Genomic DNA, 16,479 nt, shown 5'->3' with positions numbered 1-16,479 from the left:
CTGTGGTCAGGTGGTGTACCAGCAATATCCACTGGAGGCCCGTGGTTCCCAACCCAAGGACGAGGGCAAGACGACCGCTGCGGCCGCTGCTAGGCCCGACGGCGCCGCCGACGACCCGGAGACAACAGCCCGGCGGCCCCACGGCGCACGGCCGCAGCTCAGCCTCAGCCCCGCCGTCCAGCCCGACGGAAACACGGCTCTGGACACGTTGAAGCCCTCCTCTGTGCCTCCTCCTCTTCCTCCTCCTCCTCCTCCTCCTGTAGAGGAGCGGGTGGTGTTTGAGCTGGAGTCGGTGACCACCAGTGTGGAGGAGAAGGAGCAGGAGGAGGAGGACAGGGAGGCTGAGCAGTCCCAGTCCCCTGGGATCATCCTAGAGAGGTTCCTCACCTCCAGACACAGGAACCTGCAGGTGAGCCACAGTGGTTTTTATGAAGAACTGACTGACCACCACACTGTGCTACTGAATCACACAACCACACCCATATGTCTGTCTGGATGATGTATCGGCCGTGATTCGGCTTTTTGTGGAACACATGGACAGGTAGACTGTCCCTGTGTTCCCATTCTTAACACATCGGGTGCCGAACACGGTCTGAACCGTGTTTTCACAGAGTAGCGCTTTGGTGCCGCTCACGGTCTGGACCGTGTTTTCAGTCTTTTTGTTTTTTTTCGTTTTTCTCCACACGGGCGGGGCTGGAGCAGCTCTGGGAGTACCCATTGTGATCCTGAGAAGGAAGGGCCAGATAGATTAACCCGGAAAACATGGCTCCCATCCGCTTCCTGTTTATTTCCTTCTTTAAAACGCCTATATCTCCGAATCTGTTTCCTTTCCGGTGTGGAAAACCGGTCATGCGCGATCCGTCCCCGTTGTAACTTGCAAGTGAAATGTTATGGTTCCAGGATGTAGCCAGGGTCATCGCACTACATGAATGGATGCTTTTTTTCACGTGGAATTGCTCGTCGCGGAGTCTAAAGCTTTAAACAACAAAGCGCAGTCAATGGGGAGAATGATGGCACCCACTGTAAGTTGTTATGAAAAAATGCTGGCACCCGATGTGTTAACTACTTTCAACCTTGTGTATTTATTTTTTTAAATATTTATTTTGGGCTTTTTATGCCTTTTATTATGGATAGGACAGTAGAATGACAGGAAATGGGGAGAGAGATGGGGAGTGACACGCAGCAAAGGCTGCCGGCATCGGGATTCTAACTCGCGACACACTGTCAGGCTACATTGTTGCCTAGGTGCCTGGACCATTGTAGCTTAGGTGTCTGGCGGCAGTGGCTCAGGGGTAGAGTGGCCGGTAGAGCGGTCGGATGGGAACCACGAGGTTCCCGGTTCGATCCCGGGCTCCCCTAGAGTTAGTGTTGAAGTGTCCTTGAGCAAGACATTGAAACCCTAATTGAACCCCTAATTAGGTTACCCACCATAACCTTATGCGGGGGGAAAAATCTAAATGTAATTGTGTTTTAAGTAGCATGTGAGGGGTCAAACTAGGGTTTGTTTATGATTCTGAATCCATTGCAAGCATTTGTTTTTCACCAAAACCACTCCTTGGGCTAAAAACGGCCATAGCCAACCTTTTCCAGGATTTTTTTTGGTGTAAAAAGTCACGGCTGTGCCCATTGAGATTGGGCCGTTTTCAGCCCAAGGAGTGGTTTTGGTGCAAAACAAATGCTTGCAATGGATTCAGAATCATAAACAAACCCTAGTTTGACCTCTCACATGCTACTTAAAAAAAGAATAAAATGTAGAAGGTTATGGTGGGTACCCCAACTTTCAGTAGCTGTGAAAGATTCCCCGAGGGAAACCGCATTTCAGTGTTTGTGAGATGTGTTACTAGACACCTTTACAAACACATTGGTGAAGACATTTCTTGGTAAGGAATTTATTCCCCAGATATGACATTATTCTGATAATATTCCTTGACTAAATTGCTCCCGATGAGCAGGTTGGCGCATGGTTTCCTCCTCCATCGGTGTGTGAGTGTGTGTGTGTGTGAATGTAATGCACAATCTATGTAAAGCGCTATGGATAAAAAGCGCTGTATAAATGCACCATTTACCACCGCTACACCAGCGGTCCAGGCTGTGTCTTTGTTTAACCAATTAAGACCGATTCTACATGTCTCCTAAGTCTCAACAGTTTTCTGAAAAACGTATGTTTCTATATCTGTGGTGTTCAATCTTTTTCATGTCAGGGACCCCCAAAAGTATATGTATTTGGCCGCCGACCCCCATCAAAATATCTTGTTCCAGGGACCCCCCAGAAGCAAAGATTTGAGTTAAAAATGTTCGCTTTAAAAGTATTCATATTCAAAGATTTGCACACATTTTCACGATTTTTCAAAAATAGCAGATCTACAAGCTCGTAGCGCGGCACTCGGTGCCGCGCTACGAGCTTGTAGATCTGCTATTTTTGAATAGCCCAAAGTGTAAAATAATGCCTTTTTTAGCTCAAATCTAAAAATGACACAGTTCCAGGTCTCAATGGGTTAAAAAGGTTAAAGTTTGAATATGTCTTAAAAGCAGCCTAAATGACGGTTGTCGTTCCCAGGACGACGCGGACGCTGAGGACGAGGAAGAAGAAGAAGAAGGCCAGGTGATGAAGGTGAAGACGGAGCTGCAGGGCGTGTCACATGACCACAGCTCCTCCCAGAGGAGTGTTCTGGTGAAGCAGGAGAACCACCACCACCCTCCTCCTCCTCTTCCTGCCACGCAGCAGGCTGCGGGGAGACAGCACACCCAGTGGAGAGTAGAGGACATGCACATGGACCGCCCACTCCCCTCTACTGCAGGTAGATCAGAGTCACATTCAATGAATCAATCAATCAATCAATCAATTAATCAATCAACTTTATTTGTGTAAACTCAGGGATCAATTAACCATTCAATCTGGGAACGCATCTCTGTCATTTTGATATTTCTTTGGGCTATTCAAAAATAGCAGATCTACAAGTTCATAGCGCGGCACCGAGTGCTGTGCTATGAGCTTGTAGATCTGCTATTTTTGAAAAATCGTGAATATTTGTGCAAATCTTTGAATATATATATATATATATTTTTTTTTTTAAGTGAACATTTGTAACTCAAATCTTGGCTTCTGGGGGGTCCCTGGAACACAATATTTTGGCCACAAAGAGAACTACTTGACCACCTGAATGTTTGAATGTACTTAAAGGCATAGTTCACCCCCAAAATGACTTTTTTCTATGGATTAGTCACCACATGGAGACTTTAATTCATGGATATTGTTTAGTTTTTGTCTCATTCCTAAGACAATAATTTGATGACCTGCAGCGGTTCCGGTAGGAGACACCAAGAGTCTCCTTTGTATCTCCTACCGGAACCGCTGCCTACCGGTCCACTGGTCATTTTTTGGGGTGAACTATCCCTTTAACCCATTAAATCCGGGAACGCATCTCTGTCATTTATTTATTTATTTGGCTATTCAAAAATATCAGATATACAAGCTCATAGCGCGGCACAGAGTGCCATGCTATGAGCTTGTATATCTGATATTTTGGGAAAATCTTGAAAATGTTTGTGCAAATCTTTGAATATATATATTTTTTTAAAGCGAACATTTGTAACGGTTCATGGCCAAATACATTTTTCAACTTTTTCATGTCAAGGACCCCCCAAAATGATATGTATTTGGCCACGGATCCCCATCACAAAATATGTTGTTCCAGGGACCCCCCAGAAGAAGCAAATATTGGAGTAAAAAAATGTTCGCTTTAAATAATATATAAAAACATTAGCTATTACAATCAAACCAGTGTTTCCACAAAGTAGACTGATATCTTGTAACACTGAGGCTGAGTGTTAGACAGCAGCATGATAATAGCATTCAGTCGACACACACATTTGGGCATAAAAAGTAACAAATCAATAGCAGAACAAATCACTTGCACTGCACCACCTTCTTTTTTTTTCCAATAGTATACGCATGCATGCAATCACTTTTAGTAACCTGAAGTTTATACATGTTCGCCTTCCAGAACTTAACCCACAGGGGGGCGCTATACAGGGGAGTACAGCATGCTCTGAAGAGGTTTACCTTCGCATCATTTGAACATGAGTAGACATTTCTCCCCAGCAAGTATAGTAGCCTATGTGGCACTGCCTACAGTCAGTTGGTCTGTTCCAATTCCAACGTTGTTACAATGCACCGTAAAAGTGGTTTAGACCCCACAGTACATCACTATACAGTGAAGCCTGATTTATAGTACTTAGTTGCGTGTGGATGTCACACCACGACACTGGTGCACAACTTAATATGAATCCTAAGAAGGAAGCTTGGTCCTGTAACACAAGCAGTTAATCTCTTACATGTGTACATACACCGTGGCTGTGCTTGCTCCCTGTTCTTCTCAGAGAACTACTTGACCACCTGAATGTTTAAATGTAATGTTTAAAGAAGTAGCTCGACAAACATGACTTATTTTCTATCAATTACACACGCGTTTTTTTTGTTTTTGACGCAATCCTAAGCCAATAATTTGATGACCGGCGGCGGCTCTGGTAGGAGACACAAAGAGTCTACTTTGAGTCTCCTACCGGATACATTAGCATCTTTCAGCTGGTCATCAAATTATTGGCTCAGGAATGCGACAAAAACAAAAGAATCATGAATTCAATGCTTCATGGGGTGTAATTAATAGAAAATAAGTCATTTATTGGGTGAACTACTCTTTTAAAGTTCTCCCGTGACCTCATATACGTTATGAAACTTCTATCTTATACCACAATGTGCCTCAACAGTTATTGGTTGATACAGAATTCCTCAACCTGTTGTTTTTCCAGAAGCAGAGAGTGAACCCTCCAGGACCCCCGCTGTGAACGCAGAGCTCACAGACCTCACAGACCTCGCCAACAGACAGTGTATCTTCTACTCGGTCAAAGAGGAGGAGAGGGAGGTCCTACTGGAAGCCACGCCCACTGACGGCAACGCCACGCGCCACACGGATCACCACTCGGCAACCCATGACGATATTTGTAAGTTATTGGTTAAGCTTTTTATTTTATTTGTTCGTCATTTCCGTTCATTTCAGTAGAACTAAAAGACAAGTCATTTTATGTTTGGTTGCGCTCGGGTGTTGTGCTCTGAAAATAGCAGATCTACAAGGTCACAACGCCTCGCGCTGCGACACGTTGTGAGCTTGTAGATAGGCTATTTTCAGAGCGCAAAAATGTAAAATTGCAAAAATTTCCAAGAGAAAGCTGGTCAGACAAATCCACACAAAGACAGCCAGCCAGTACATTCATTTAAGCAGAGACGAGATTACTAAATAATTACAAAAAAATGCTAAAAAAATGCTAATAAAATGCGAATCACAAGGTTTTTCTGTTCTCAACAGATGATGGAAGTCCAGAGGTTGGAGAGTATGAGGAGTCTGGACTGAACGGTGGAAGTGCCAACCATTATGACAACATGGAAGAAGGTAACGTTCTGATGGTCCTTCATGTAAACTACAGCTGTCTTTATCGTCACAGCACAGCTTTACAGGTTGTAGAATGAAGTGGGAGAAATTCTTTGTCATACTAGCTCCACCATATGTACCGATATGTATATATTTACTCATTTCTGACCAGTTTTCCGTGTTTTCTTTTCGTCTCGCGTAGCCAGACAACTATTCCATAATCTGTGAATGTTATGTAGAGTCTGGAACTACACTCCCCAAAGCGGAGAACGGAAGCTGTCATTTCTGTGCACAAAAATATATTTTAAACTAGAAAATGTGCTCCTCGGAGCACAGGTCTCCGCCAGTGCTGTTCCTGATTAATCCTGTCTTCCTGTCTGACCAATGTTAGCTTGATCCCGTTAGCTTGACCAATGTTACCTCACTTCCAAAAACACAAATGTTTTTTTGAAGTGACACACCTATTTATAGGATTTTATTTCGTCATGCGTCTCGCTAGCCAATCAAAAGCATTGGTGACAACATATTGTCACGTGTCACGTGAATCTTGACCAATGTTAGCTTGGCTGGGGGGGACAGCGTGACGGGAACGAAAACATACTCTCCACCATGCCTTCGGCCTGGCGGAGACAAATATCTGTACATTTTATTTTTGAATTTCAATTCTACTGTATATGCTTCCATTGTTTTGATTTATATTAGGACAGATTTGCACAACTGTAAAGACGAAACGGAAGCGTGGAGGAGGAGACGTCACATCCGCTTTATCTCCGGATCATCTTTTAGAGCTTCAGTTGCTTTGCTTTGACTAAAACTATGACGACTATAACTTTGTTCACTAAAAAACTAAGCTATGATGACTAAAACTAAGACTAAATATATGGACCATTTTGTCAACAAATAAAAATGTAATGCTTTTCTTTTTAACTAGACTAGACTAGACAAAAACATTTCAGATGACTAAAATGTGACTAAAACTAAATGGAATGTTATTTAAAAGACTATGACTAAAACTGAATCAAAATTTGCTGTCAAAATCAACACTGTGTGGGAGACAACAGTCTGGCTCGCCAGACTAAAGCAGATGATGGCAGCTTGTGTGATGATTGGAGGTAACCGTGCTTTAACACATTGTGTGCCAGAGGTTTATTAAAATATTGTACGTTCAGTGCCTGCATATCTTCCATCTACTTACGTTGATGATATGTTTCGTACTGTAGAAGCCCTGACGCGGAAGTGCATAAACAAAGCGTGCGTGCGAGACGGCGGAGGGTCCTGACTAACGCCTGGAACAATAATATTTGTAACGCGATCCTCCATTGCAGAGTGATCGCCCATCGAAAACGTCTCACTTCCACCACGTTAAAAAGAAATAGGAGATATTAAGCTTTTAGTCAAGGAGTTAACATTGGAGCGGACGACCGGAAGTATTTTTGACATGGATCCACACCCGGCCTCTCCTTCTCAGAGACTCCCTGGATGATCCCAAAGTTTTGTTAGAGCGCCCCACGTGGGCCCCACGTATAAAAAAAGAAATGGGTCAAAAACGGTCCGGACTGTTTATGGCACTCAATGTGTTAACTAAATGTAATATATATCTTCATATGGTGGTTTATAGGGGAGGCGGACGGGGAGGTGCAGAGCGCTCCTCAGCTCAGGGACTTCCTCCTGCAGAGCTCTGATGAGGAGGACGGTGAGGAGGTGTGTGAGCTGACCTCTGACCCTCAGCCCGACCAGGAGGCCCAGACCATGGCCTCTTATTACAACAACAACCACAGCCACAGCCCCCCCAACACCTCCTCCAGCCCCCTGCAGACACAGGACCACTCACACAGGTACATGACATTACAACTGCAGTTCTCAACAGGCTTGAATAGAAGGCCCGGCTCTAACTGGGCCCTAACTGGGCCGGCCCGAACAATTACCATAATTTTAGGCCCGAAAACCCATTATATACTTAATGTCCCCAAAGTCACGCATCCAACAAGCTTTGAACTGAGCAGATTGGACCTTCTGTTCCAGAGATAATGGCCAAAACATCTTGAAAACGACCACTTTCACTGATGTTCCACGTTTGAGTTTTGGCCATTTTCATTTTTAATAACACAGGTTAGGAAGGTCGGACGGCGACGAACTAGATACCTGAGTAAAGTTCCCTTTGAGCTGCATCCAACGCAACCAACACACCCACTGCCATTTCCGTCGCCCTTACCGTTTGGCCAAATGTAGATCACAATTTGAGAACACAGGGGATTCTACCGTTGCGCCTCAGCCTTAAACGGACGGCCGGTCCGATGCGTCACAGATTGTCTTCGACAACAGATGACGAAGAGATCAACGCTGGAGCAACGCGGACGTCTCGGTCTTTCGACCTTCCTCAGAGTCATGAAGGAACTCTGAGGAAGGTCCAAAGACTGAAACGTCAGTCACTGTATGCTTGCACCTCAATAAAAAAAGGCTTAAACTGTCCGTGTTGCTCCAGCGTTGATCTCTTCTGTAGATCACAGTTCCTTTGGGGCCTAATTTGTTCTCCTTTTGCTAATTCATTATTTCTTCCTTTTCCAGCGTGGCCACATCGGAGGGCCAGTCCCATTCCAGAGAGCCCATAGACTATTTCTCCGGGTATTTTGGTCGGGACACGTGGGTAGAAATCGCCCAGTGCACAAACAGACTGTCCAAGCTGCCCAGTCAGCCCACCACGGCCAAGGAGGTGGCCCAGTTTGTGGGCATCCACGTCGCCATGGGAACCTTGAAGGTTTGTGTTCACCCGTTGAATGTCATAGTTTAGTCATACAGTATAATATTGACTAGTGGGGTCTGACTACTCTACAAGTACAAGTTCATATTGTTTTTCTGTTCTAAAATAACTAATACATATTAGAGGTGGAGGAAGTGATATTGTTTTGTTTACATCTGGATTACACCAGGTACAAGTGACTCTTTCTTTTGCTCTCCCTCACACTGTGCCTGCCTGATGTAAAATGACGTAATATTAAAATACTACAAACAGCGAGATTTCGTGCTTTTTAAAAGCTATATAATAGGCCTATAGATTGATATCATTAATTTAATTCCCACATTATTTCACCCGCGGTTTATCCAATATTAATTAATAATTATATTTGATTGACCCAAAATCCACCCAAACTGCGGTTAACTGCGGCAACCGCGGCTAAAAACCGCGATCCACGCAGCTCTATATCATCATTTACCCTGTAAAACCTGTGATGTGACAATAAACCTGATTCTGATTCTTTGTTCAGAATGTTTTAAAGCAGGGGTCTTCAACAGGGGGTCCGGGACCCCTAGGGGGTCCTCAGAGTTACTACAGGGGGTCCGCCAAATCTTTGTGTTATGATTTTTTTTTTTTTACCTTAACCACTTGAACCCTAATATCCCTTTTCTGAGGAGAACTTGAGCCAAAAATAGCAGATCTACAAGCTGACAACGGCTATATTTTTGAGCCAAAGTGTAAAATAATGCTTTTTAGCTCAAATCAAAAAGTGACACAGATGCGTTCCAGGTCTTAATGGGTTAACCCATTAAGACCTGAGGCGATTCTTAAAAATGTTTTCTAAATCCTATTTTTTTTTTTTTTTAAACAAAACAAAAATAGCAGATCTACAGAGCTTGTAGATCTGCTATTTTTGAATAGCCCAAACAAATCACAGATTTTCATTACATTACATTACATTACATTACAGTCATTTAGCAGACGCTTTTATCCAAAGCGACTTACAATAAGTGTATTCAACATAGGTAGGGAACGAAAACTACTAATCACCAGAAGTTTTAAGTACATTTCCTGCAAAAACAAGCAACCAAGAGTATACCTAGCGCTAAGGTAAAAGTGCAATATATCAGCTACCTACTTTCTTAAACAGATGAGACAAAAATGGCAAAATCAAATGAGCACAGATGCATTCCCGTATTGAATTTTTTAACTTATTATTATGCCTTTATATGGTGTGTATTTGTCACCTCTTCAGTTCCCCAGCCTGAAGCTCTACTGGCAGGACTTCACCAGGGTGGCCCTGGTCGCTGACGCCATGCCTCTCTCCAGGTTCCTCCAGCTGTCTCACAAGCTGAGGCTGGCGTCCAAACCCCCGCCCAGCGCCCCCGCGCCAACCACAACCACAGCCGCTACGGGCCGCCGGAACGGCAGCGTCCATGGTGAGGGACGGGACGATAATCCTTATTATCGTTTAGCGTGTTTTTAAAAAACACACACAATTATCATAATTGCAGAGATTTTTGTGAATATTGTGAATGAATATTGTGATCTCCATCACACACTGGGATGAATTAGCTTCTTGTTGAGCTGCAAATTCAGTACAACTTCCAAAAATAGCCGATCTACAAGCTCACAACGCGTTGTGAGCTATATATATTCATGAATTCCAGTCTCCATGGGGTGACTAATCCATAGAAAAAACGTCATTTTCGGGGTGAACTATCCCTTTAACAAAAGTGCCATTTTAAGCTTCAAGCAATAATATTGTTAATATCAATGATTTTTGCCACCATAATCGTGACATGTCATTTTCATATCATCTCATCCCTAGTCCGTGGTCTGAACCCCCTCAGTAGTGATGAGCGGGTCGGGTTTTTTCATGACTCGGCCCGCCCCGCCCCGCCACGGAACCCAACCCGCCTCAACCTGCCCCGCGAACCCATATATAAATCTATGGCTCAACCCGCCCCGCGACCCGCGATTTTTTTTTAATTCTGTAAAATCATGGTTAGAAAATAATCCCCAAGTATATTCAAACTGTTTTATTGTTATTATTCTTATTCTTATTAGGAATAAAGACAAAACAAGAGCATGTGATCATTTTTTTTTTTTTTTGCGTGTGAGAGCGGCTGACCCGCTCACCCACAGCCCGCATAATTGCCTCTGAAATTCTGACTCGACCCACCCGCGCCGCGGGTTGACCCGCGGGTTACGGGTCGACCCGCTCATCACTACCCCTCAGAGATGGGGGGTCTGAACCCCCTCAGAGATGGGGGGGTCTGAACCGGGGTTGCCAAATCTACTTATTATAATTTCCCCTCAATATTTTATATTTGAAAATAGCAGATCTACAAGCTCACAACGCGTCGCATCGCGACGCGTTGTGAGCTTGTAGATCGGCTATTTTCAAATAGCTGATCCATGTACATGTTAAAGTGCTCATGTGTGGTCCATAGTCGCTTCTTTTGGGCTGGTTTTCCTAGACCTGGTTGCTTGTTTCTCTCACAGAATCTGGCAACACTGGTCTGAACCCCCTCAGAGACGACAGAAACGAGCGGAGCAACAGGAACCAGGCCAACAATGACTCCTCCTCCTCCTCCTCCTCCTCCTCCTCCTCCATGGAACCCGCCCCCCTGTGGAAGGTGCAGGCGGTGCTGGGTCACTTCCAGGCGGCGTGCCGGCGTCTGAGAGAGGAGGCTCAGCAGCACTACGGGGTGGATGGATACCGCGTGCCGCTGAGCGCCGGGGAGGCGTACGACGGCGGCCTGCGTCTCCACAGCACCGTGCTGGTGGGCCCGGGGGGCCTGGTCCACGGTCTGGAGCTGAAGGTGGACCTGACGGACAAGGAGGCCACGGTGGAGAACCTGGTTCCTAGAGGCTGCATGGTGTTCCTCTGCAGGCAGGAGCTCTCTACCCCCGCCATGCTGGAGAGACTGCTGGTAAGAAGGATTATTGTCTCTGCCAGGAGACTATGTTTTCACTTTCCGTCCCCCCCCCCCCCCCCCTCGGCCAAGCTAACATTGGTCAAGCCTCACGTGACACGTGACACGTGACAATGCGTTGAAAGAGTGTGCTCTGATTGGCTAGTGAGACGCATGACGTATAGCGGCCTATAAATAGATGTGTCACTTTGAAAGAGTCTGTGTCTCTTTCAAAGTGAGGTAAGACAGGAATAATCACGAAATGGCTGAGAAACGGCGGAGCAATACATTATGTAGACACACTGGCATACCCCGAGAACAACTTATGGGCTAACAACTTATTACTTATTACTGGATGCCATAGCCTGAGAACTGCAGGATTTGCACCCGTTAGAGGAAAGGTTGGTAAGTCAACGTATTGCCTTCATGAAACTTGTTGGCTTGCCAACAAGTTGCCAACAAGTTCAAGGCAATCCACAGTAATGCCGTCAATGTGCCATCTGACGTACACACTATCATCAAAGTTCCAATCTTGGAATAAATTCCAATATTTGCTGGCGGAGACTTGTGCTCCGAGGAGCACATTTTCTAGTTATTATTATTATAATAATAATAATAATAATAATAATAATAATAATAATAAATATAGCTGCAAGCAGCGATAATACGGGGCCAGTGAATAGAGAGAGAGAGAGACATGGAAACGGAATAGATTGAAGAGAGAGAGTGACATGGAAACAATAGATTGATGAGAGAGAGAGATGGAAACATAATGGTTTGTTTGATTGGACATCTCAACCTACTGCCATTAACAGGATTCGAACTCTCAACCTTCAGACTAATAGGCTGCAACACTACCTATAGTGCTATAGCTTTGTCCAGGCTGATATTGTCTGTTGAAGATCATAAACTCTTGCCTTCTTTCATGAACCAAGCCCCTGTTTCACTAACACTAAGATCACTCGTTCACAAACCATTTACCAATGAAGAAATTACATCTCCTCAGAACCAAAACTAGTGAAAGTAGCCGATCTACAAGCTCACAAACCATGAAAAGTTGTGAGATTGTAGATCAGCTATTTTCAGAATGAAGTATGTCATACGTTGAAAAAACGTACTCTCAAATAAGCATTTCAGGTTATCTTTACCATTTGCACATGTATTCATTGATACAGTCATGTTGTTTGCAATTTTAAGTCTGCATCAAGTGAGGCTTGAACTGGCGACCTTGAGATTGTGAGGCATTCATTTAAGGGAGACGCCATTGGCCCAACAGACAAGTAACTGTGAAAAAGGAGATCACACAGATGATACAGTTTCACGCAAATAGCTGAAAAATCCTGGGTTTAAGTGTTTTTCAAACTGATCAAAATTGCGGACAATCTAAGGGCGGAGCTTACTGGTCAAAGCGATAGATGTGTTCCTCATGAGTCAAGGCACAAGTGTAAGCAAGTTTCACGACTTTCGGCCAAACGAGGCATGACTTTTGCCTGTTTAAAGTTTGCATTTTCAAAAAATTGCTATAGCGCCCCCCTTTGGCCAATTGGAGTGAGATTGGTTTCAGTGATATTTGGAATGACTCTCTACATTACTGCGACGTTTCAAAGAAATGTGAGTCTTGCATGTATGTGTTAGGGGCAGATGAATAATTTTCATAAAACTGCAATAGTTAAAATCTATTTCCTCCTGGGATTTTTGAGTAATCTGCACAAAACATTTTACACATGAACTTAGGACCTTTGCCGACAAAACAAAAGCGGCGGATTTTCCATAAGTGAAAAAATGCAGAAGTTATGAGCCAATGGCTGTTTTTCATATAATTCAAAATGGTGGGCGATCTAAAGGTCAGAGGTCAAAAGTCAGACCACGAAAGTTGTCGGGCATGAAGAGACGCATGTGTGTATCGAAGTTTCATGGTTGTAGGTCAAACAGGGCATGAGTTGTACCTGTTCAAAGTTGGCACTTTCAATTGAGTGCTATAGCGCCACCCTTTGACGAATGAGTGTGAGAATTATTTCTTGGTAGTTTTTCATGAGCATCAACCATATGGCTGAGTTTCGTAAAAAGCGTATGCACGGTTAAGCCAGAACTGGCAAAAACAAGTCTTTTTCAAACTGCTCAAAATTGCGGAAAATCTAAGGGCGGAGCTTAATGGTCAAATCGATACGTGTGTTCCTCATGAGTCAAGGCACATGTGTAAGCAAGTTTCACGACTTTCGGCCAAACGAGGCATGACTTATGCCTGTTTAAAGTCTGCCTTTTTAAAAAATTGCTATAGCGCCCCCTTTTGGCCAATTGGAGTAAGATTGGTTTCAGTGATATTTGGAATGACCCTGTACATTTCTACAAAGTTTCAAAGAAATGTGAGTCTGCATGTATGTTTTAGGCACAGATGAATAATTTTCATAAAACTGTAATAGTTAAAATCTATCTCCTCCTGGGATTTTTGAGCAATCTGCACGAAACGTTTAACACTTGAACTTTGGACCTCTGCCTACAAAAATTTCCAACGGATTTTCCATAAGTGAAAAAATGCAGAAGTTAGGAGCCAATGACTGTTTTTCATATAATTCAAAATGGTGGGAGATCTAAAGGTCAGAGGTCAAAAGTCAGAGGGCGAAAGTTGTTCAGCATGAGGAGACGCATATGTGTATCCAAGTTTCATGGCTCTAGGTCAAACAGGGCATGAGTTGTACCTGTTCAAAGTTGCCATTTTCAATTGAGTGCTATAGCGCCACCTTTGGACGAAAGATTGTGAGAATTATTTCTTGATCGTTTTTCATGACCATCTACCATATGGCCGAGTTTCGTAAAAAGCGACTGCACGGTTCAGCCAGAACTGCGAAAAGTGGCAGAAGTGACAGAATACTGCCAATAACAAAACAGGTCCAGAGCTGAGCTCTGGCCCCGTAACTAGAAAAAGTGCTCCTCGGAGCACAAGTCTCCGCCAGCAGACTTGTGTTGGGAATGAAGGCTCTGTTCAAAAAATAGAACATGTTACTGTGTCAGTAACATGACACAAGTGTCCTATCCGTCTGTATAAGTGTCCTATCCGTCCTGTCTGTATAAGTGTCCTATCCGTCCTGTCTGTATAAGTGTCCTATCCGTCCTGTCTGTATAAGTGTCCTATCCGTCCTGTCTATGTAAGTGTCCTATCCGTCCTGTCTGTGTAAGTGTCCTATCTGTCCTGTCTGTGTAAGTGTCCTATCTGTCCTGTCTGTATAAGTGTCCTATCCGTCCTGTCTATGTAAGTGTCCTATCCGTCCTGTCTGTGTAAGTGTCCTATCCGTCCTGTCTGTATAAGTGTCCTATCCGTCCTGTCTATGTAAGTGTCCTATCTGTCCTGTCTGTGTAAGTGTCCTATCCAATTGTTACAGTATCCGCCATTTCTCAGGCATTTCGTGATTATTCCTGTCTTACCTCACTTTGAAAGAGGCACAGACTCTTTCAAAGTGACACATGTATTTATAGCCCGTTATATGTCACTAGCCAATCAGATCACACTATTTCACCGTATTGTCAAGTGTCACGTGAGGCTCGACCAATGTTTGCTTGGCTGACGGAAAGTGAAAACAAACTCTCCTGGCGGAGACAATAATAATAACTAGAAAATGTGCTCCTCGGAGCACAGGTCTCCGCCAGGCGAGGTGGTAAAAGAAAGTGCTGTTCCTGATTAATCCTGTCTTACCTATTTATATTACATATTGTGATGTCACGCGAAGCTTGACCAATGCTTGGCTTAGATGTTCTAATCTAAGAATCAGAACATTTCTAGAAAACTATGGTTAAAGATAGGGCAAGTGATTTCCTTTGGTTAAAATAGCACGGGTCTGCTGGCGGAGACTTGTGCTCTGAGGAGCACATTTTCTAGTCTAGAAATGTTCTGATTCTTAGATTAGAACATCTAAGGATTAGAACATGTTAGCTTGGCTAACATGTTCAATCAGCCAAGCTAACATGTCCAATGTTAGCTTGGCTGATGGCACTGATGTCACTTTGAAACATGTAAACAATGTTTCAAAGTGACACACTTATTTATAGGATTTTATTTCGTCATGCGTCCCTCTAGCCAATCAAAAGCATTGGTGACAACATAGTGTCACGTGGAGCTTGACCAATGTTAGCTTGGCTTCGGCCTGGTGGAGACAATAATACACATCACCCCCGCCATGCTGGAGAGACTGCTGGTAATAATAATAACTAGAAAAAGTGCTCCTCGGAGCACAAGTCTCCGCCAGCAGACTTGTGTTGGGAATGTTGGGAATGTTCTAATTCTTATGTTCTAATTCTTACAAAAAATACAACATGTTACTGTGTCATAGTAACATGACACAAGTGTCCTATCCGTCTGTATAACTGTCCTATCCGTCCTGTCTGTATAAGTGTCCTATCCGTCCTGTCTGTATAACTGTCCTATCCGTCCTGTCTGTATAAGTGTCCTATCCGTCCTGTCTGTATAAGTGTCCTATCCGTGTCCTATCCGTCCTGTCTGTATAAGTGTCCTATCCGTCCTGTCTGTATAAGTGTCCTATCCGTCTTGTCTGTATAAGTGTCCTATCCGTCCTGTCTATGTAAGTGTCCTATCCGTCCTGTCTGTGTAAGTGTCCTATCCAATTGTTACAGTATCCGCCATTTCTCAGCCATTTAGTGATTATTCCTGTCTTACCTCACTTTGAAAGAGGCAAAGACTCTTTCAAGAGAGACAATAATAATAACTAGAAAAAGTGCTCCTCGGAGCACAAGTCTCCGCCAGCAGACTTGGGAATGTTGGGAATGTTCTACTTCTTATGTTCTAATTCTTACAAAAAATAGAACATGTTACTGTGTCATAGTAACATGACACAAGTGTCCTATCCGTCTGTATAAGTGTCCGTCCTGTCTGTATAAGTGTCCTATCCGTCCTGTCTGTATAAGTGTCCTATCCGTCCTGTCTATGTAAGTGTCCTATGTAAGTGTCCTATCTGTCCTGTCTGTGTAAGTGTCCTATCCAATTGTTACAGTATCCGCCATTTCTCAGCCATTTCGTGATTATTCCTGTCTTACCTCACTTTGAAAGAGGCAAAGACTCTTTCAAAGTGACACATGTATTTATAGGCCGCTATACGTCACTAGCCAATCAGATCACACTATTTCACCGTATTGTCACGTGTCACGTGAGGCTTGACCAATGTTAGCTTGGCTCACAAAAAGTGAAAACAATGTCTCCTGGCGGAGACAATAATACACATCACCCCCGCCATGCTGGAGAGACTGCTGGTAAGATTATTAGTAATAATAATAACTAGATGTTGCGGCCCTCACATCTAACATCTAACAAATACAGGTCAGGATACAGGTCAAGAGACCCAAAACGCCAAAGCCTGGCTATAAACGTATACACAACCAAGGGGCTTCTGGA

At 43.8% G+C, this 16,479-nt stretch overlaps 1 protein-coding gene across 1 annotated transcript in view; it reads left to right on the top strand.

The window, feature by feature from the left end:
- The window catches only part of znf576.1 (zinc finger protein 576, tandem duplicate 1), a 41,286-nt gene that overhangs the window by 21,487 nt on the left and 3,320 nt on the right, over positions 1–16,479 (top strand). The window contains exons 12-19 of the mRNA XM_084048832.1: positions 11–409; positions 2,558–2,798; positions 4,810–5,001; positions 5,364–5,447; positions 7,045–7,261; positions 7,992–8,181; positions 9,416–9,599; positions 10,669–11,099. Of these exons, the coding sequence (XP_083904958.1) occupies positions 11–409; positions 2,558–2,798; positions 4,810–5,001; positions 5,364–5,447; positions 7,045–7,261; positions 7,992–8,181; positions 9,416–9,599; positions 10,669–11,099 (1,938 nt within the window). The remainder of the gene's footprint in view (positions 1–10; positions 410–2,557; positions 2,799–4,809; positions 5,002–5,363; positions 5,448–7,044; positions 7,262–7,991; positions 8,182–9,415; positions 9,600–10,668; positions 11,100–16,479) is intronic.

The sequence above is a fragment of the Gymnoscopelus microlampas genome (assembly GCF_963454915.1).
Source record: "Gymnoscopelus microlampas genome assembly, chromosome: 3".
NCBI classification, from domain to species: Eukaryota; Metazoa; Chordata; class Actinopteri; order Myctophiformes; family Myctophidae; genus Gymnoscopelus; species Gymnoscopelus microlampas.
This window is presented reverse-complemented; position numbering and strand designations above follow the sequence as displayed.